Source organism: Thrips palmi, unplaced genomic scaffold, assembly GCF_012932325.1.
Source record: "Thrips palmi isolate BJ-2018 unplaced genomic scaffold, TpBJ-2018v1 HiC_scaffold_8, whole genome shotgun sequence".
NCBI classification, from domain to species: domain Eukaryota; kingdom Metazoa; phylum Arthropoda; class Insecta; order Thysanoptera; family Thripidae; genus Thrips; species Thrips palmi.
Window position 1 is genome coordinate 7119307 of NW_023144635.1, and position 22194 is coordinate 7141500.

General features: G+C 61.8%; 1 protein-coding gene across 1 annotated transcript in view; it reads right to left on the reverse strand.

The window, feature by feature from the left end:
* The window catches only part of LOC117653719 (iroquois-class homeodomain protein IRX-2), a 37371-nt gene extending 16801 nt beyond the window's left edge, over window positions 1-20570 (reverse strand). Inside the window, exons 1-4 of the mRNA XM_034399571.1 lie at window positions 20219-20570; window positions 18514-18763; window positions 7709-8281; window positions 2522-2628 (exon numbers count right to left, since the gene is read on the reverse strand). Coding sequence (XP_034255462.1) covers window positions 2522-2628; window positions 7709-8281; window positions 18514-18552 — 719 coding nt within the window. The 5' untranslated portion in view covers window positions 18553-18763; window positions 20219-20570. The remainder of the gene's footprint in view (window positions 1-2521; window positions 2629-7708; window positions 8282-18513; window positions 18764-20218) is intronic.
* Window positions 20571-22194: the final 1624 nt, after the last annotated feature.

Consider the following 22194-nt stretch of genomic DNA (forward strand, 5'->3'; position numbering starts at 1 on the left):
CCGCGTTCATCAGCAAGACGAATGCCGAGCCCCGCGCCGGGCCGGGCCGGGCCTGCACCGTGAAAGCGTCAAATGATGAGTGATGAGTCAAGTGATGAGTAACCGAAACCTGCACATTTTGATGCGCCCCTCAAACCACTACCTTCTATCAATTTCCTCCATCTTTTTGCTTGGTTATTTGTGCGAGGGTAGCAGCGAGCCTTTATAGCGGATGTAGGGGCCTTCCTAGGCTGGCGACGCGGCGGCGCTGCGACGCGGGGCGGATGGATACCCTGCGGTGCCCTGCGGTGTCAACACGTTGAACCGCCAAAAACAAATGCCGCTCCCCTCGTACACGACGTGCGCGACGTGCACGACGCACCAGCCCCCCTATCGGCCGCCACATCGAACCGCTCTCATTTTTCTCCCCAAAACGTGGAACAAGGAAGGAGGCGAGGGGGACAGCGTCGCACTATAAATATTAACCGCTGATTTGGACAAGGGCAGTTGCACTGCTCCGCGCGCGCGTGTGTGTGTGTCTGTGTGTGTGTGAGAGGTATCGTATCCACGCGCGTATACACTTTTACATAATTATGCATCTCCAGTCCGCTAGTCGGCACGCGGGTTCCGCACCGGTACATGTGTGTGAGTGTGTGTGTGTGTGAGTGAGAGCGACCGGAATCAAGAAAGGAGAGAGACGCCCGGTGTGCGCTGCTGGTCTACGAGAGGGAGAGAGAGAGAGAGAGAGAGAGAGAGAGAGAGAGAGAGAGAGAGAGAGAGAGAGAGAGAGAGAGAGAGAGAGAGACGGAGGTGCGCTTTAATTTAATGAGACTCAGCCGTGTTTGCATTTGATGAAAAGCGCTCGCAGCTTAAATATATGTTGTCTTCGCGGTGCGTATTTCTACACCGCGACACCGCGCGGCCGGCCTAGGCCAAGGCAGGGCCAGGCCAGGGCTGCCCCGCGCGAGGCTAGGCGACGACCGGGCCGCGCTCCGGACGCACACCGCCGCACGCACGGCGACGTGTGGCGCCATCTGGAGAAAAATGGTGTCGGCGCGACGACGGCCGGGGCCGAGCCGGGAAGGGGTAAGCGGGGCGGCGCGAAACTTGAGGCGCGGGCCGCGCTTTCGAACCGCGCCTCCCTCTCTCTCTCTCTCTCTCTCTCTCTCTCTCTCTCTCTCTCTCTCTCCCCACTCACGCGGCACTCCCGCGAGCGAGAGAGAGACAGAGCGAGCGCCCGCGGCGCGTATGTCGCCCGGAATAGAATGGGATTGAACCTCCCGTTATCGCCGCGAGGGGCGTCGCGTCGCGGATGAGAGGCACGAGCAGGCCCAGGGCGGTGTGGATAATCTTTCAACACCTCCCTTGTTTTAATTTGAGCCAATCCGTTGCCGCGCCGCGTTCATCCATCTCTTTCCCACCCCCTGCGCCCCGCGGCCCCGCGCCGCCCCGCGCCGCCCCCAGCGCGACTTGGACAAATTGACGGGGGCTGGCTGCGCGGGCTGCGCTGGCTGGGGCCCTGCAGCCCCTGAACGCGATACGCGCGATAACAGGAGCCCCACCCGGGACACATGTAAATACACGGGCACACTCACACTCACCCACTCACTCGCATCACCGCGTGGCGGCGCCAGAGGAGCGCGCGCGGCAAAACAACAACAAAGGAAATTGGCAGCGCGCTGCGCCTTCCCCAACAACAACAACAAAACACGCAACGCTCGTTGTTTTAATTGTCACTGAGATTGACGGAGTGGCCGCGTAGCCGCACACCGCGTAACAGGCGGTGCCGGCCGGAATGCACTTAGTCCTCTGCGGGGACTTCCCCGAAGCCTGTCTCGCTCTTACTTAGTGAGACCCCTCCCCCGCGTCGGTGTGCGCTCACACACGCACACACACACGTACGCGCCGCGCTCGGCTATTAGATGAGATATCTCCCTGTAGACTTTATGTCAAATCATCACACCTTCGCTCTCCCGGCAGCCTCATCCTCCCCTAAAAACGAGCCCTCCTCCCCGCGTATGCCTTTCCCGGGAGGAAAAATCCCAGAGGGACCCCCAAACACCTCGACAACCCCGCCCCGCGTCGTCGGCGAGCGTCGGCTAGCGTCGCGGCGCGTCGCTGTGCGTCGCCGTGCCCCCAGGGGCGTGCCGTCAGCATTATCCTCCCCCGCATCTCTGGCTGCTATTAATGCCCTTTTCGTCCCTTTTATCAGCCGGCACCCTGCGGGCTGCTTGCGCGCTGCTTGCGAGCCACTCTGTCGCTCTCTCTCGCACGGCCGCGGGACGAGCCGCGAGTGCGAGAGGGACGGCAGCATGTCGGAATCAGTCTGCGGTAAGTACGCCACGGCCTCTCCGTTACTGTATTCAATATATGCATGAGTCGAGAACGACGCTGACACAACTATTAAAGGGGAGGAGGGAGGGCTGGCCCGGGGGATTAGTTAGTGTATGGATTTGTAGGGGTGGGCGCGGCGCGGCACCGCGCGGGGTGTCGGTAACAGCTTTCCGACATTAAAACAATCCCGGGCGTCACTCGTACTCACCCATTGAAAGGGTAGCCGGCGAAGGCGGCGTCGTAGGGGTGGTACACTGAGGGGTAGGGCCAGGCCCCGGCGCCGGGCGGCAGGTTGTCCTTGAGGTCGAGCCCGGCCTGGAACAGAGAAACGCTTTCGTTTAGAACCTTGACATTCGAACCGAGTGGGGAGGGGGGAGACACAATGTAGCGGCACCACCTCGCCGTCGTCCTCCCGAAAACACACAAACTGCAGAATTATGGGGAATATCTCTGGCATAAAACACGGCGGGCGGAGCGTGACGGAGGGGGTGGCGGAAGGGAGGGCTGGGCTCGTCGGAGGGCTCGCCGCAGACGGAAGGACGGCGATGGTGCGCCGCGATACGACGGGCCGGGCGGGCCGGGCCCCCTGGAGGCCCTCGCGGCCGCCCCGCCCCGCCCGCCCCGCCCCGCCCCGCCCCGCCCCGACACAGAGCGCCACTCCTGGCCGACCATTCGCGGAGGCAATCATATTCCGACTCGGTCGCAGTTTCTGCGATTTTTGCCGGCGACTGCGGCCCGCCGCCCCCTCGCTACGAACTGCTGGGCTGGCAAACGGGAAGTCAGGGAGTTGGGGTCCGACAGGCGCAGCGCAGCGCGGCGCGCAGCTCCCCGCCAAAGGCCAAAGTGGCCGCATTGATTTCTCATAGCGGCCGGCCTGGGCCGTGTAGCAGTGTAGCACACGTCGCCGGTCTGGGCCGCTGAGCCACTTGCCTCTGGGCCGCCGGGCCTTCGCCTCCGAAATGGCCAAATCGATGTCGGACAAGGGCCCAGCATTAGTCCCGGCCGGGGCCGAGGCCTGGCGGAGGCCCGGCCAGCACTCGCGGGATTTCGGGGCGGCGGGCCTCTACTACCGCGACCCCGTCCGAGGCCTGGCCGGAGCCTGGTAGTGCCCGTCCGTTAGCTCGCTTGCCCCGGCTATATATCTGACGTTCCGCTCGGCTTGCCGTCGGCTTGCCCCGAATCCCACCACCCCCGCGAGGCCCGGAGGACCCCGCCGCCGTCAAAGATGAAAAACTCGTCCGACTTGCGCACTTGACCCGGCGGCCCGCTTTTCCAGTGTAAAGTCATTTGGAAGGGCCGGCCGCGCCATCCCTCACGGCCACGGCACGGCCCGGCGTGTACGAACACGGCCAGAAAGTCTTGAGTTGCCAAGACTATTTGGGGATGTTGCTCGTTCGAGGCAGCGCGGCAGCGCGGCGGGGCCTTGGGGGCTTATGCCAGGGGCTTACTGAAAGTCGCAGCCCCGTAGTCCCGGAGGCCCTGCCGGCGGCCCGGCGGCGCAGGCTCGGCCGCTACGACAACTACCACGACTACTACTACCGGCCTTGCCCGCCCGCTTGCTTTGCTTCCAACGACCCCGGGCGGCCCTGGGCAGCCCTGGCGGCCCGGCTCTGCGGGGGGCAGGAAGGGTGGGGCGGCGCCGGCGACGCCTGCTCTACAGCTTGCTGCTGCTTGCTGCCGGGAGCAATACAAGGCTCACTTAGTCGTTCTGTGGAAAGGAGAGGCTGTCCCCGCCCCCACCATCTCAAGGGGTGAAAGGTAATGTCGCTCCAACTTCTAATCGCGGCCCGTCACGCCCGGCCGCCCCCCTCGGCCCCCGCCGCCCCCACCGGCATGCAAAGTAAGGCAAACTCAAAGTGGCGCCGAACGAAGCAATCGGCCAAATCATTTGATTTGCAGCGCAAGCCGAGGGGCGATTTAATTCCGGATTCAATTTGGGTCCGGCGGGGCGGGGCGGGGCGGGGCGGGGCGCGAGCCGTGTCGAACCAAACCAAACCACACATGTCCCTGTCGTGTAAGCGCTTCGGCCATCTCTGGGGGTGGGGGTGATAGTAGTGACCCTAGTTGTAGTCGGTGCGGAGTAGACCATCAAGCTAAGCCCACAAGCCCCGTCTCGCCGTTCGCTGTGTACTGCGGTGGTCGTACCGCCGCACTCTGGAGTCTCTCGAGTTTGGAACGCCACCGCCAGGTCCTCGCTCCACACCACGCCCTGCCACGCCGCGGCCCGCTTGTTCGCTTCCGCTAACGGCGATGTCACTGCCACCCCGCCTCGCCCCGCCCCACCCCGCCTTCGGGAAATGAGCCGAACGCGTTCCGAACGCGTCCCCCGAACACGGAGACTGTCTGTAGCGCCTCGCCGTGCCTCGCGCCTCGCGCCACCCCTTTATTTCTATTCAGAATCCTCTCCGCCTGTCGACACCATCATGTCTGCCGCCCCCACCGCGCCGCCCCCGCCGCCCCCGCACCGCCACGCCGACATCCCCGCGGGATCGATCTCCTCCAAGCAAAAGAAAGGGAGAAAGGCGTGCGGGGGCGGCGCGTCCGCCTGTCTGCCCGTCTATCGGCCGCTTGTATCACAAGGAGTCATGTGCCCGCCCCGCACGGCCCGGCGCGGCCCGGCACCGCCACGCCGTCGTCGTGTGACACGCGGACTCGTCTTCCCGTCGAAAACACGTCCGCCTCACGTGGCAGGCCGGCGGGCCCCTCTGTCTCTCTCGCACCCCCGCGGGACGCCCCGCGAGTGCGACGCAGACAGAGCGACCAAACGGCGCCTCGCTTCGGAGTCGGTCTGCAGGCCGGCCCAGCCAGCACAGCCCGTTGCGTGCATATTTCTTTTTCCCTCCGGCCGTCACTCCGGCCGTCCGGCCGGGCCGTCGGTGTGTCTGTGAGCCTGTGTGTGTGTGTTGTATAAATATAATCACAGGGTGACACCCAGCTGATAGGAGATACAGAAGGCAAACGGGGGAGGCGGAAAATATGAAAAAAAAAAGAAAAAAGCGAACACGAAAAGAACGGGCGCTCGCGTGAGCCTGGACAAGGATGCGTGCATGTGTCGTACGCCTGCGCGTCTGCTTTAATTGCGATTCTATTTATTTACCGAGGCGAGCAAATTAAACACAAACCACACACACAGACAAAGACAGACTCACGCGATGCGGAAGAAGAGGAAGAAGGAAGAAGAAGGAGGAGGAGGAGGAGGCATCTCCCATCCAGGACACCGGCGCATCATCACACAGTCTACAATTTTGTAGTCCAGCAGCTGTAGCGGTAATGACGCGGCCGGGACGTGACAGCCCGTGAAGGAGGGAATATTCGCGTGACGCGGTACGCCCCGCCCCGCCCCGCCCCGCCTCGCCGAGGGGCCTAGCCGAGGCCCTGAGGGCCTTAAAGGGACGGCGGCCGCCCCACCCCACCCCACCCACCCCGCCATGGTCGCAAAGGGCTGGTCGGCGTGCAGTATGGCGGCCGCCTCACATCCACAAAGCGAAAAAAAAACAAACACAAAAACAACAACAACGTGACGAAAATGGAACAACTTTTGCGCAGCAGCACGGAAAGGTCGCCAGCGAGCGACAAACTCGAACACACTGGCGTCGCGCGATTTTTCATATCCCCGGCGTGTTTGACAGCTCGCGACTGGCCGGCCGGGCCGCTCAAACTTGGGAACGGTGACGTGGCGTGGCGTGAGCGCGGCCAGGAACGGACAGGAGCGGACCAAAACGCGGCAGAAATTTCCTACGATAATCACACGCTGCGAGACAATGAGGGCGACTTAACAACTGGCAGCACTCACACCCACACACACAAACACGACAAGGTCTCAAGGCGTGTAATGTCCTTCCCTCTGGAGCGCGCGCACAGAGTGAGCGTCCAGGGACCTAAACGCCCGGCGAGGAGGGAAAGAGGACCGCGTGACGGATCGCGCGGGACCAAACGGACAAACACACGGCGGACGGGCGGAAACTGTACGGAAACCACTTTCACGGTCGACGAAAAATTGTCCGGTGTGAGGGAAGAACACACAACACACACACACTCAGCTCCGCACACAGACAACGCGCGATAAAGTGTCTGGCAGCGACGACTGGGACGTGGAATTAACGACGTCGGAACATCGTGTGTGTCCGGTACCCCGCCACGCCACGCCACTGCCAGGCCACGGCCAGGCCCCCCGTTCCCTGTTCCACCCCGGAGCAGCTCGGAGCAGGTGCGCTGCCTTCCTGGACTCGGGAGGCGCGCACCGGCCGCCCGGCTGGCCTAATCGGGACGCAAAAATCCATCGACACATCAACACTCGCCTCGCCACTTTAGCCGGCTTATTTATGAACTCGGCCGGGCTGCCCCCGTTACGCGGCTAGTCATATACGTGAGGTACCGTGGCACCTCGCGGGTCGTCTCGAGATTTTTCTACCCTTTTGCCGCCGACTCGCTCCCAATTAGTGGCTGACCTTTTATCCCGCCGGAATAAAAGCAATTGGAAGGAAACACGGACGGGGAATGTCAAACGGTCGTCGTGACAGCTGCGTCATCTTTCCCCTGGTTTAGAGTTCCCCGCGAAAACGGAGCCAGGGCGGCACGGCTCGCAGCGCCACCAAATAAAACCAACAGCAGCACGGCGGCGGCGGCGGTGCAGCGGGACGAAAAAAGAAGGTGAAATAACAAAAACAAAAAAACGCGGCCCGCGTGTGTGTGAGTGACATAAGTAGTGGCGCAGAGTGACAGCGCGGCCGACGAGGCGCTCTAACGACGCCCAGGTAGAAGACGGCACCTCGGCGGTGTCACCCGGGACTCTCCGTCTCCGGACAAAGGAGGGGGCGAGAAAGGAAAGGAGTGGCTCTCACTTTCAGGAAGCAAGGTGTGGCGATTGACTGGTCCGGGGCCACCAGCTTGCAGTGTGCTTGCACCTCCCCACTTTGGCGGCCGGGCCCACGGTGGCCCACGGGGCAGGCGGGCAAGGCGGGGCGTAACTCGAGCTGCTTAACTCCCGTCGTAACTACAAGCGGCCGGGCGGCGCGGCGCGGGGCCGCGGGACAGGCGCCGGAGATTTGGCGCCATGTGCACGCGCAGTGATGACAGTTAAGATTTAATTATGGAAGTAGCGCACTAACTCAGAATTATACCGTTTCTCGCGAGAGCCGGCCGGGGCGTGGGCCGGGCCCCGCCTTTGTGGAAGGCCAACGCGGGGGAGGAGAAGGAGGGCACGCAGCAGCTCAAAAGCGGCATTACTCAGACTTAGAGGGACAAACGGTACGTGTAGTGTGTGCTGCACGGTGCTGCACTGCACGAGGGGCCCGCTGGTGCCCGGCGGCAACTTGTTGAGTGTTCAAACACATGACGAATGGGCGGCCGCGCTAGTTCCACTACACTGCAGCAGCGCGATGTAGGCGGCACTCACCGGCGACGAGTAGAAGGGTGGTTGGTCCGCGCCGAGCGCGGGGAAGTACGCCGCCATGCCCTCGGGGTAGGGCGACGAGTACATGGACAGCGGCAGGCCGGCCCCCGCGGAGGCCAGCCTCTGGTAGCTGAGGAGGTCGTACTGGCAGGAGCACACGGTCTGCCCGGTGATGGGGTCCGTGAAGATGGGCCGGCCGGTGTCGCAGCACCGTCCGCCGGGCCCGCCGGCCGGGGGCGGCCTGAGTCCCGGGGCGCCGGGCAGGCCGGCGAGCCCCTCCGCCGTCCGACCCGCGGACTCGGGGGGACTCGCGGCGCCCGAGTCGTAGCACCGCGACGACGCGGAGTGCGCCGAGTGCGCCGAGTCCGGCGGGGAGGCGGCGGAGCGCGCGGGCGGCGGCCCGGTGATGGTGGTCACGGCCATGCTGAGGCCCGCGCTCAGCCCGAGGAGGGGGTGCTGGGCGTGCGGGTGCAGCGGCGGCTGGACGGCGCGGTCCTGGGGCGTCGGCGGCGACGGCAGGGGGGAGCGGGCGCCAGACAGCACACTCGAGGGCGGCGGGGTCACTGGTCCGGGAGGCTGCAACAGAGAAAGAGACTGGTCAGCGCAACGCGGCGACACGGTGTGCGCGTCATTTCCGGGGCAGCGTCCGCCGCAGCACTGCCACGGCCGGCCGTCGGCCAGCTCGGGTGTTGTTAATGAAAAGACTGTGTTCTGTTATACCTCGTTACTAACATTGCAGGTTAAATACACAACGCCGAGCTATAAAACGTGTCGGCCGGCCGGCCCGGCCCCGCTTGCACGTGTACGCCGAGGTATTATTATCATTATTATTGTGGAGGTGGTGGCGTGGCGCGGCATGGCGCGGCGCGCTCCGTCATCAGCATCGTAAAGCAAGGGGTTGGCGGGGCTCCTTGCGCGGCTAGTCGCCAAGGAGGTCACTGCTCGCACTGCCGGCACTGCCACCGCGACGGTGCACTGCTCAATTTGGCGTCCTAAAGCGCAGGGATGCATCATGGCGTGAGGCGCCATTCCCAGTGCCCCCGCGCGTCTGCGTCCCGCCCCGGTGCCAATTATTACGCCTTGTTGGGTAGGCAATTTATAGAGTGGCCGGTCAGCGGCGCGCCGCCCTTCGTGCTTTCGTGTGGGAGCCGAGCGCGACGCGACGCAACGCGCGGCCCTCCCCCTGCCGAGACGAATCGGGGTTTGATTGCGACCGTGTGGGTTTTGGCGGGCGGGCCTCGCCAGCGTACTACTTGACTCCTCCATCCACCCCCGGCCCTCGCGGCCCGGTCGCACCACGGTCGCACCCCCGCCTCCGCGATGGATGGCACTTTGATTGTGGCGTCCCCTCGCGTCCAGTCACTGGAAAGAAGCGGAATGGACTGGGCTGGCGAAGCTAGCGAAGCCCGCGTACATCATAGTTTTCCCATGGAGCGCGCCGCGCGCAGAGGAAGGAAGGAAAGCGAGTTGCGGCCGCGCTGTGGTAGTGTCACACACACAAGCACACACAGTCGTGCAAACACACACACACACACACACACACAGAGGAGACATAAAACGGCAACGTCCACACAAACTCAATGTTTGCTAACTTTTCTGGCATAAATCTTGGCGCGTTCAGGTTATGCGCGAGAAGTGTCACACAGTGAGCGTCGCACAATGTAATCTGCGAGGGAGAGACCGTTCCAGTACCTCCACACACACACTCACACACACACGACCACCATTAACTAAACAACAGCCCCGTGTGTGCGTCGTGTGATCACCACTTAAACGACCGCAAAATCGTGTCGTCCATAGCTCATCCCGCTAAATAATAGTGTTTGCCGTTGTGTGACTGCGCGGGCACCGCCGGGAACAAAACCAGATATAAATATTGCCTTGACCGGGCCGGGCATCACCATGCAGCGGCGGCCGCGGCGGCAGCCGGCCGGAGGGGAGGACGCGGAGTCACGGGGCACGCTCCACCGCGCTTCTCACAGCATCATCGCGGCCGTCGCCGAGCTCAGCCGAGCTGCGACTCGGGATAGGATGGAACTCGTTGGTCGCGCTGCCGCGTCGCCGCGTTGCCGATTACCGCTAAAAAGCGGCGCGGCGGGGCGCGGCGAGTGGCCGTGACCAACGTGAATGATAATAGCGATTTCGGCGTCCCTCCGCGCCATCAAACACCGCCACCCCGCCCCGCCACGCCGCGCCACGGTTGTTATTGCCAGAAGTCGTTAAGTCGCCTTACACCCCGCCCCCTTGTGATAGCGCGGGAAAAGTTTTGGCGCGAGTATGAACACTTGTCGTGCCGTCCGTCTAAATCTGGCGGCCGCGCGGCGGAGCGCGGCGACCCCCTCCGCCGGTGCTCTGGTGTGCAGGTGAGCTCGCATGACAGAATAATTGGCGTCGCTCGGTGCCCGGCTCGGCTCGGCCGCGGCGCGCTGGCCCGGCTTGGCGCGCCGCGATTGGCTCGGCTCGCGGCGAGATGGCCGCTGCGCCGCTGCCTTAGGCCCTCGCTGCCATGCCCGGCGCCATGCCTGGCTCTGGAGCCACCGCTCGGCGCGACCGAGGCCGACACCGCGCCGCACCGCACCGCGGGGAGGGCGCGGCCTGCGGGTGCGCGGGGCGGGGCGGGGCGGGGCGGGGCGGGGCGGGGTGGCGCGAGGCATTACTGCTGCTTCAGTGACTTTTATTTACACCCGTCCCATCCAGAGCAGGGCCGCCGCCGGGCCAAGCCGCCTCCCCTCCAAACACAGATTCGGCGCGAGCGCACACAATGTGACATATGCACTCGCTTATGGTAATATATCTCTATCATAACCTCTTTAGGTCTTTTATATCTGGCTGCGACGGTCCGCGGCGTCGCGGCCGCCCGACCGAATTTCACACAGTGGCGACCGCGCGCTTCATCTCCCCTCTGAAGGGCCTAAACGTGTGTGCGTCGCGCGGGACCGGTATTTATATGCACGCCCATCGACACGCGCACGTGTGTGTGTGTGTGTGTGTGTGTGTGTGTGTGTGTGAGTGTCGGAGTGCGTGAGCCAATTTGTCTTCTAGGCGCCCCCTTTTCCTCTTTGTGGATGCTTTGAAAAGACGCGCTCATTCGGACGGAATTGATTCAGTGTGTGTGTGTGCGGGTGTGTGTTTGCGTTTGCGTGTGTCAAACGCACGGGAAAAAGGGGAGGATCCATGCAGATTTGTATTTAATAATAACCAGGCGTTACACCGCAAAGTCGAACACGGCCCGCTGCTTGAATTCAATTAATTAGAGGCTCGCTTTGACTCACCTCGGCATGATCCAGCTCAGATAATCGTATGGAACTAGGCTGGTGCACAGTGTGTGCACGGGGGAACCGAACCTGAATGGTGCATACCTGTCTGCCGCCTAGTCTTCGGGCTTTCTGCGCACGCAGGCCCAAGCGCAGGCCCGCTGTCCCACCATCGCGCGACGGCGCAACGGGGAGCAATCAGAATGGGATAAGGAGGAGGTGAAACTTAGCGGAGGCTCCCGTTGCTACACGCACACAGAACCGAACACACCGCTCGGCATACATAATTCCGTGATAAATCATACTGACTGGCCGGTGGGGCGACAAGCGAAGTGCTAGCAAGATGGATAGATACTTGGACTGCTCGGAGACACGGTGACTACTACTTGGCGGGGCGTCGGACGTGAGCACACACACACACACACACACACACACGCACGCACGCACGGGGCTTTCTATTATCCCCTCTGAACGGAAAAAGGGGATGACTGCGCCTTAAAACTCAACGCGTTGCCTGTATAAGGCGACACAATAAGCCACATTAATGCCCCAGTGCGCCTGCCGGCCCTGTCGGGGGCTTCGCCGCTTGCCTGGGGCTCGCGGGCGGGGCTCGCGGCCCGGCCCACATAATACGTCTTCATTTGAGGTCTCTATAACGCGGCCGGCCATTCAGGGCGTCACGTCTTGTTTGGACCAACAGGGGAGGCGGGCGGGCTTGTAATCTGACATGGACACTCTTAAATCTCGCGCGCCGGCCGGCCGCCAGCCCGAACAGCCAGCCAAAGCCCTTGCTGGGCGAAAGTGTAGCGGGGCTATGGCGGGGCGCTTGGCGTGCACGGCGCGGCAACGCGCGGAACTTACATTTCAAATGAATGTCCAAGTGACGGCATTTTTACCGCTCGCGCGGGGGGCCACCGCCGCCATTTGCATATAAGCTACGTTTGCACGTGGTTACAACGACCCCGCGCACCCCCCTCCGACCCTCGCCCGCCCTACGGGCCCTTCGGGGAGCCCCCAAGGCCCCCAAGGGCCTCAAGGGCAACGTGGCCGTGGAATGCCGAAATACACGAAAAGGACGCAAATGTATTCCGTGGCGGTAATCAAGGCGACAAGGTGTCACATTGTCTGGGGGCAGGGCCGGCAGGGAAAGGGTGCATTCGCATTCCCTGCGCGCGGAAGAGGGGGAGGGCCTCCAGCAGTCAAGTATGCAACAGTGGCCATTACTACCACCAAAGGCAGAACCACCTCGAACAGTATTAGCTGTAATTATTGGTGGCGCTGGTCCGTGTTCTAATGGCTTGGGAACAGAGCGATAAAGTGACCGGCCTGCCAGTCACCGTTAAATGCCTAAACGCGGAGCGACATCGCGAGCCACACGGCAGGGCAGTGCGCCGCAGCGCACGGCACACATCATTAACTGATTAACTTTTCGATGCGTCCCGCGCGCCGCGCCGGGCCGCCTTGCGGCCTTCCGGAAGTCCGTGACTCGCATGCCTTGCACCGCAAAGCAGCCTGACGATGAATTGGAACCTATAAAAAGCTGGAGCCGCGGGTCAGCTGCGCGAAATGTGCTACGAGAAGAGTTTGGAAGCCTGCCCGCCTGCGTGACAGAATCAGTGTCGCGATACAGTACCTCCCTCGCGGCCTTTCTTCTACTCACTGTGGGAAGGAGGCTAGGGCCAGGAAGCGTTTAATTCGAAGCAACCGAAACCTGGAAGCCGGGAAGGTGCCTGGAAGGTGCCTGGAAGGGGCCTGGAAGGGGCCTGGAAGGGGCCTGGAAGGTGCCTGGAAGGGGCCTGGAAGGTGCCTGGAAGGGGCCTGGAAGGGGCCTGGAAGGCTGACGAGGAGATAGCGATCTTTCGTGTACGACGCCGAGGCAACTCCCCCAAAACAGACGCAGCGCTACGCGCCGCCACGCCACGCCACGCCAACCTTAATGGCATTTAGCGTAAACCGACCGACCTGGCCGGCCGGACGGCCTCAGCTGCGCACGCGCGCGTGGCCCAGAGGCGCAGTAGTAAAAACGAAAAAACTTCAACAAATAGTAAATTAAAATGATTGGTGGGTCCTAACATGTCAGCACGGTCAACACCTACGCTAATAAAGCCGATGTGTTTTACATCTTGTACATTTTCGGTTCACACTCACACACACACACACACACACACACGCGCGCGCACAGACGAGCCTCGTCGCCACTATCGATGTTTTATTTATTCAACGCGGCAAGCGCTTGAATGGATGAATGCCAACGCCGCGCAAATGGTCGCGCCGTGTAGAACAGGTCTGGCAGTCCTGGCGCACCGAGACACCGGGGCACCGTCCGCCACCTGCAGATGCGCGAGGTGGCCGAAACGGATGCACTGCCGCAATCCTGGCGAAGGGAAGGAGACCACCTGCACGGCGCCGCATAGCGAGCGGGGCCTGTAAGGTCCCACCGCGCGTAAAAGGAGGAGCAATTAGAATACATACGTATGGAAATGACGTCGTGTGTAGCGCGATGGAACAATAGCGCGGCCCGCACGCGGGTAGCAGGAAACGTCAAGCGAGGAGGAGAGGAGGAGACACCGCGCAAGGCGCAGCCGGCCACCGAGGTAGAAAAGAAAAGAAGAAATCGATGAAGCGCCCATTTCATCATTTCATCCCCCGGCCAACGAATACTTAGGAATCAGGGTGAACCACCCCGCCGGTCTGCCGGTCCGTCGGGCTGCCCGCCTGTCCGCTTGACGAGAGCTGCGCTTCTCCAGTGCAGTCCTCCCCACTTCACCCGCCGCGGCGACGCTGCAGCGATGGCCGCCGCCACGGCAAACACAGCCGCTTTTTGATAACTTGTTTCAATTTGAATGTGCGGCGGTAGTTTGCTAACAAGGCCCTGCCGTGCCGCCCCGGAGCCCCCCAACTCGCGCGCGTTGTTAATTTCGGGGACCAAAGTGTGTAATTTAGTCATGGAGCCGTCGCGAGAATAGCAGCTTGTCACGTTGCCCCCATTTACACACTCACGCACTCTCTCACACACAGAGCCAGGGTCGCGTAACGCAATAAGCGAAACGCGGCGATGCAGTACATTGCAGCCATTTTCATCAAACGGCTAAGAGGATGAGGCGAAATAAAGCCAATGACAATAACGCCGAGGCCCTCATTTCCATTTTCCCCTCATCAATTTTTTCCTCCCTCCCTCTCTGTCTCTCTCTCTTCGCTCCATCCCCGGCAGCCTCCTGCAGCCTCCGCGGCTACCAACCGAAAAGCCGCAGAGAAGTGGCCGGAGCGACCTCCATTACACGATTAAACTGGAAGGCAGATTAATTATCGAATTTCGCCTCGGCAGTGCTTTTTATCCCATTCCCTTTTTCCATTTGCGTGAAGACTGATCAAGCCGTTAGAAACACCAAACAGGCAACACGTGTTGCTTCCGTCACAACGGCCCCACTGCGCGCCCTGGTGGCGGCTGCAGAAACCTCGATGGCTGCGCTACTTGACCTTTAGCATCTCCAGGCGAGGTTGCATCGCGGCGTGGAGGGGGAGCCAGCAGGCCACCATTTCACGCCAAAAAGTGGCAACTGGAAACCCCATTAGAATACACACACACACATTCACATGCTCACAGCCCGTAACCAAACGAGCGCGGGGGGGCAGGCCGTGTAGCCCGTCCGTCCGCATGTGTGTGTATGTCAGTGTGTGTACGTGTGAGTGGCCTAGCAACCCTGAAAGTGTTTGTGTTGGTTTTCGGATTGCGTGTTGCACCGCACCTAACATTAGGACGTGGTAGTATGCTGTCCGTGTACGTCGGACTACGTCCGCATGGGAACGGTCAGAGGCCCAGGGTGGCTGAGTGGCGGCCAACACTCACACACACACACGGCCCTTGTACGCGCGCCATATCGCACAAAAAGTAAAACGCTGTTAAATCTACGCGGCCGCCGTCGCGTCGCGTCACTTAGTCCGGCCGTGCCGCGGCAAGGCCTTATCGGAGCGGCACCGCGTCACCTGGAGCTTTGAGCTGTGAAGGTGACTACAGCGCGATAATGTAATGCGCGGCCTAACCCGATGAGCAGGCAGCGTAAACAAATGACACCAACACACACACACACACACACACACACAAAGTCTCGTCGAATTTGCATGGTGACGCCTGGTGAACAATGCTTGTTCATGACACACTCCACTCACTCACTAGTATGCACCGCTGTTCTATCGCGGTTAATCGCATGGCGCTAGGCAAGGCGACGACGAGGACGACGTTCTTCGAAAAAAAAAGCCTCGGGTGATGACTTGATTAAGAAAAAGACGAGGAAGAACACCAGCCGAAAATGCGCTAGTGTCTGTTACGATGATGGTCCAAGGTCCCCACCACCCAAGCTCTCTCGCGCGCCAATGTTTTGCCTTGATAGCACTACTGTGCTTTTTTATTCCCCGACAAGGCTGCGAACAGCGCTGCCAACAGTCTCACACACACGCACGCTCGCGCACACACACACACACACGCACACACGTGCTACCTTGCTACTCGGCCGCCGCCGCCGCGTCGCGGGTTCAGAAAAATGCCATGAAACAGGAAACGGGAGCGCCCCCCCGCCACCCTCATATCCGGAAAAAGTTGTGAAACTAGTCTTTGCATAATAAGGCAGGCTACACATGTACGGCGCGCGCGCGCCGCCAATGCGCATTAAAACCTTGTTTTCTGGCGTTATTTTCAAACCGATTAATCCCTGTTGTTGGTGGACAAACACACGCACACACACACACACGGAGAGTGCCACCGTCGCCTGGGCCTAAAATTATATACCCGGGTCTTGTAAGCCCGACGTAATTAGGGTCCTGGCTCGAGGCACCTGCCCTGCTGCCGCCGCTGCTGCAGCGCTCCTAATTAATAACAAGGGTATTTTCCCCTTTTAGGTGAACAGGCTAATCCACCCACGCGGCCGGGCCGTGGCCGGGCCGTAGCCGGGCCCCATTCACGCCGCCACTTTGCGGCGCGGTATGAGAAATTCGCCGGTCGCCGATCGGGAGGCCATAATGAACGCGTTTCTCCGCGCACGCGGGCACGCACGCGGGCACGCACGGGTCGTAAAGAAGTGGAGTTTGATTCTCGTCTGGGAATCGCGGCGGGCCAGGCGGGCCGAGGCGGGCCGAGGCGGTGTGCCATTGCTAATTGCTCGAGTTTTACTGCCCGTTTGGGAGGAGCGCGGCGGCGCCCAGATTTGGGGCCCGCCATGCCCCGCCCCGCGCAGCCCCTCATCGCGCGGCTCCTCTCCGCCCAACTTCTTCACTTTTTCGCCATAATGCAGACATGAAACGATTCATTACGCCACCGCGCTATTGGGCCTTTCTCACGCGATAAAAGGCGTGCTGCCTTTACGAGGCGGGCCAAATACGGCGCGGGCTTTAGCAACGGCGCGTGCGTGCGTGTGTGTGTGTGTGTGTGTGTGTGTGTGTGTGTGTGTGTGTGTGTGTGTGTGTGTGTAGCGCAGCGGAGTGGGCGACGAGTGAACGAGACACGACCGACACTACTATACGGCGGAAAACCGGTTTCGTCAAACAAAAGCCCCGCTGCTGCCGATGTGCCGCCGCTGATTCTAATTCTGTGATTCCTCGCACAAGCCAGAAACAACACACACACACACACACACACCAACGCAAAAAAAAACCTCGTAGGAGCCAGCCGCCAGCCGCGTGCTGAAAAACATTTGAAAGTAGGGAATTTCTCTCGCAGCCCCCGAGGTGGGAGCGGACGGCTCTACACGGCCTGCCGTCAGCGTGGCGCGGCGGACATGGCGTGGCATGCAAAATTCGGGGCCGGGTCGGCGGCGTGTCGTTGGGTCGGGTCGGGTCGGGTCGCGGGCGCGAGCGAGACGGCGAATGGTTCCAACGCAGCGCTGTGCGCACCTCGTAACTTGCGGGAAAATACGAGCGCGGCGGCGCGGCCCCGGCGCGAGGCTACCAGCTACCTGCTTACTTCGTACCGCAGCGTAGTAAATAACTCTTTATCGGACCGTTTCAGCTCGAATATTTTCGACTCGAAATAATCACGCCGACACGTGTGCCCCCGCCACGCCCCGCCGCCGCGGCCCTCCCGACTATTTGTTAGATCCGCCCCCGATAGGCGGCGCTGTCGGCGTCGTCGTCTGCTCGCGACAAATCACGCCCGAATTTCCCGCGGCGTTTATTGCTCTCGTCGTTTAGGCTGACCCCGCCGCTGTAGCAGTGTAGCGGCCAGGCCGGGAAAGTGACCGCGCTTGTACCGCCGCGACAGGCCGGGGTGTGTTCGTGTCCGAAGTGGCTGTGGGTGTGTGCGTATCCGCGAATTTGCGTGTGGCCTGCGGAAACGGCGCAATTCTTTTTCACCTTGGCGCGCGTGCCGGCCGCGCCGGCCGTGCCGTTCGAGCCTGGCTTCGGCCCCTTCGGGTGGCGGTCGGCCCCTTCGGGTGGCGTTCGGCCCCTTCGGGTGGCGTTCGTGTCGGGCCGTTTGGATTCCCGGCGGGCCGCGCGAGAAGGGCGGCCCGGTGCGGCCAGCACGGCCAGCAGCGAGCAGGGAGGGCGTGCATGACCAACGGCAATATTGTGAGTTACAAAATCGCGAGCGAAAAAAATGGCAGTTTGTGGGTGCGTGTGTGTGAGAATGAAGGCAAGCCGGCGGGCTAGACGCGGCGCGCTAGACGCGGCGGGAGCCGACCTTTTTATTATGCTTCGAGCAGCGCATCCTACGGCCGCGAACTGGCCGCGCGCAGCCTGGCCCGGCCGCCTGGCCCCCCGCGACCCAAAGCAGCTGTGTGCTCACTCCACTGAGACGGCGCAGCGGCGCGGCGTGCTTCTTCTAGGTCGCGGTTCCGAGGAATAATAATTCAGATAAGCCGAAACAAGGAGAGAAGATCAAGATCCGCTGAGTTGCGAGTGTCTAAATTCGGGCCGGTCTTGGACCAAAGTGATTCGACAAGAAAACAGACGGCGGCTTTGCGCCACCTGAGAGCAGAGAGCCCCCCGACGGTCGCTTCGGGCCACTTTCATAAGCGGACCGTGTGTGTTTTGTTTGTATGTGTGTGTGTATGTGTGTGTCCCGGGCGGGCCGTGCGCGGGCCGTGCGACATTCATGAGAACGATGTGGCGTCCTTTGCGGGGGGTCCCGCCAGGCCCCGAGCAGCCGGCCCCGGAGCACGGCGGCGCTCGGCGAGGCTAAGCGCGCGCGGGGCCCGTCAGGTGTGCCAGAGGGCGGCACTGGCGGGCCCGCGGGCCCGGCCCGGGCGGACCCTCACAACAACCGAGGATGCGCTTTTCGCAAATCTTATTTGTCGGTTTCCGGCCCACTGCACTCTCACACACAGCGCGTGCCGCACACACACCCACACACTGCGATGAGCACATTGTGCGGGCACCACACAATTGGCAAAGCGGCGGGCCGCAGGGCTTAACTTTCCAGATTAGCGCGCCAACGAAACGGGGCCCATCTGCCGCCAGCCGCGTTTGCATGCATGTGTGCATGTGTGTGTGAGCGCGTTTTACGGCGCGCCAACTACACCGCGCCGCGAGTCGCGAACAACGGGGCGCCGCACAGACACTCACCTGGCTATGTGGAGATCCTCGGAAGGCCAGCTGGGACATGGTGTGGGGGCGGCCCACATATGATTGGACTTGTTCTCAGCGCGGCTCGGCGTGGACGGTCATGGCGGCGGCCGGGGCGGCGGCCAGGGCGGCGACGGCCAGGCCGGGGGTCACCACCGGGGGGTCACCACCGGGCCCTCTTGCCCATGGCGAGCACTTAGTTAATTGCTGCGCGTCATGTTTGTCCACTCGAAGCTCCTATCGCACCTATCTGGAACAGACAAGGTGGGGGGCCCACAGGAGTGAGGAGTAAATTTTTGTGTCGTGTACACAAGGCGGCCGATAAGCCCGCGGCGCGGCGCCTTAACACAGCCGCGAAACAGGACTAATGGAGAGAGAGAGGGAGAACCCGTCGAGTACCCGGTGTGTTTGCACCCGATAGCGACCGGCGCCGCTATTCCGGAATATTGCCCGAAAAGGGGCGGCCGTTTTATCAAATAAAACGAGGCGTGCCAAAACGAGGGGAGGACACGGTTTGAACTTTAAACCGGAGATGGGGCCGGCGATAGACGGGTACACCTTGTTTCGGACGCGTGATACCATCGCCTCGATTTGTCCCGCCGCTGTCATCGTCCGTTTTCTTCTACGGAATATAATTATCGTTGAGGCCGGGGCCGTCGCCGGGGCCGTGGCGCTGCCGAGTGCCGGGCATCTTGATCGACCGGGATGAGGACGGTGCCGGGACGGTCGTGGCCTCGGCGGAGTGGTGCAGCAGGCCGATGTCGCGGGCACCATGTCCCGGGGCCATGTCGCGGGGCCGGCCGGACCAACAAGTTGGCCGCAAGAAGCACCGAGTCTGTCACCGCGCCGCCACGAGCAGGCGCGGGCTGTCGTTTCACGAATACGGATGGGGACAAGGAAAAGCCGGGGGTTGTCTATTTACTGCCCACTGAATTGGTAAACTAGACGCAACATTTTGAAAAAGAGACCGACCCGGCGCACGGACGAATAAACTTAGCCGACCCCGGCTGTCACCCGCCGGCACCTCGGCCATTTGACAAATTCCGCCCTCTTATTTTATCAATAATTTTAGAAGCAATGTTTATATACGTGACACGGTTGTCAGGTAAAACCGGCACCGGGCTGTTGAGCACACCTCAAGGCAGCGTCCGGTTTCGAAAGGGACATGGGACCGTGTGTTTAGCGGCCCAACACCGCGATGTCACCTTGACGCCGAAATGCTTTGCCGCCGCCTGTAGTCGCATGGACAACTAGTGTCACCCAGCGTGTCTATTTCACTCCATTCGCTGTCCCAATTGAAAAGCCTCCTCATCCGGACTGCTCACAGTCTGAAGACAATTCTTCTTACCAACTGGAAACAGTTTTGTGCATTACCAAATCTGCTGACAAAATTGTAATCAGCCGGAAATAAATTTGACACCAGCTGGGTCCAATTTTGTCACCCGATTTAGTAACGTAATATTGTTCCCAGTCGGTGACTGAAATTGTCCATAGATGTGTGCCATGGACACAATCGCCATGGACGGCGGACGCTGTGGCGTGTCCGGACAACACGCGATCCTGTAGCGTCGCTCGGATTCGCCGACCGGCAGTATGTTCAATTAAGGGACGAATGGAGCGCCTGACACGCCGCACTGGCGTTGCTGGCGTCGGTACACGTGTCGCAGCGTCGCGGCCCTCGGCCAAACATTCGCCATGGACTCACCTCAAGCGTAAGGCCGGGTCACTGCGGCCGAAGAATATCCAGAATCGAGTACATCCAGCACGGAGGGTATCCACAGAGATCACAACCACTGCACTGGCCTTTCGCTGATGCACTTAAACTGCACTTCACAAACACACGCACGCACTGTCACCACGTCTTGCTGCACACTGTCACACACGAGAAGTAGTCCTTGTTGCTGCGGCCACACACATACACACACACGCGCACACTCGCGGCAACGCGCGTTGAGGTTAGGTTGTCAGACGCGGCGCGGCCCGGCTCGGCGCTGCTGCGCTGATGCGCGCTGCTCGGCGCGCACGGACGGGTCGGGGAGGGCCTGGGACGGCCTCGATGCCTGACTGCTACTGCTCGCCAGCCTCGCCTGCCTCGCCTCCGCTTGCTTCGCCTCGGCGTCGCGCGGGGCAGCACGGGCAGCGCGGGCCCCGACCCCCCCTCGCTAGTCAACACTCATTCGTCCGACGACGAAAAAAGAGGAGGAGGAGGAGGAGGAAAAGAATAGTGAATGATGTAGATTAAACCAAGAAGGCGGCGGTGGCGGTGGAGGCAGTGCCGGTGGTGGGGGAAGGCGGCCGGGTGGGGGAAGCCGGCTCGCCGGCGCGGGGGAGGGAGGGGGATGGTGGTGGGGCGACGGCCGCGGGAGGGCCGCGGGAGGGGAGGGGGAGGCTAGGACTAACCGCAGGGGGTACCTACTCGCCGCACCGGGAATCCCGGAAGGGGAGGGGGAGGGGGGCGCCAGGGAAGTGCCGGCTGGACTGGCTGGCAGTACGGGGTACCGCATGCTGCTGAGTGAGGCGCCGGCAACCGCGCCGGCCGGCCGAGAGCACGCTGGCAGCGCACGCCCGCGCAGGCCGCACGCTGCGCACGCACGCACGGAATGGCGTGCACCCCCACCACGCGGGCCGGAAAAAAGGGGAAAAGAAAACGCGGACAGAGATAATAAGCAGGGACAAGACAGAGGGGAGAGAGATGGAGAGAGAGGGGGGAGCGCAGCGCGGTCGCTGCCAGAGCCAAGGGCTTGCTTCGGGGAGATTGAGACACGGTGGCCAGGTCCAGCCAGTCCGGCCCGGCCGCACAAACACTGCCAGCAGTGTGCCAGCAGCCTGCCAGGGGCAGCACCGCGCTGGCTGTGTTATGCATGAGTGTGAGTGAGCGCAAATTTCAGAAACATGAGCTAACTCCGAGGCGGGCGAGACCATGGCCTTTTGCGGTCGGTCCGGGCGGTGGCCGGGGCGTGTGGCGTGGCGCGGCGTGGCGGCTGGTCCAGACCGCCCAAACGCTCCTCTCAGCTGTGTACTTGAGGTCCACTAGCACGGTCGGGCCGGCGTGGCGGAGCGCAGTGCCAGAGTTGTAAACTGTTGAGTTTAACACGGGTTGGGCTGACCCGCGTACTTGTCAGTCAGCGATGTAGTGCAGCTCTCGGCTTGCCAGCAGGCAGTGCAGGCACTCACGCAGGCTGTGTCGGGTTGCCTGCCTCCTTCGGCCATGCCGCTCCAAGTGTCCAGGACAAGACGCGGCGTTGCGTTTTGATATCGATTGAGAACCGCGTCTCCGCGCGTCGACTTGCGCGCACTGCCGCACGGCCGCTTGGCCGGCCGCTCTCACGAAGCGTGTAACTTGAAGACAGTGCTACGGGGACTGCTCGGCCAAGAAATACGAGCCGAAACTCGGCCACGCAGACGCCACCAGACACAAATCACCCGACGGGCCGCGCAAGAATAAATTAATTTCGTTACTCTGAACACACTCCGGTGCACCATTATCATTATTTATCATCAACACTCGCACACACCAACACGCACACACACGCACGCACCGTCATCACTTCTTATTTTACTTCCTTTCCGTTGTTTCCCTCTCCGCGTGACGCCGCCGCGCCACTGGGCCACTAATGAGAGCGACGGAGACAGAAGATGATGCGCGCTCTCTCGGCCCGCCGCCCTGTCCGGCCTTATTGG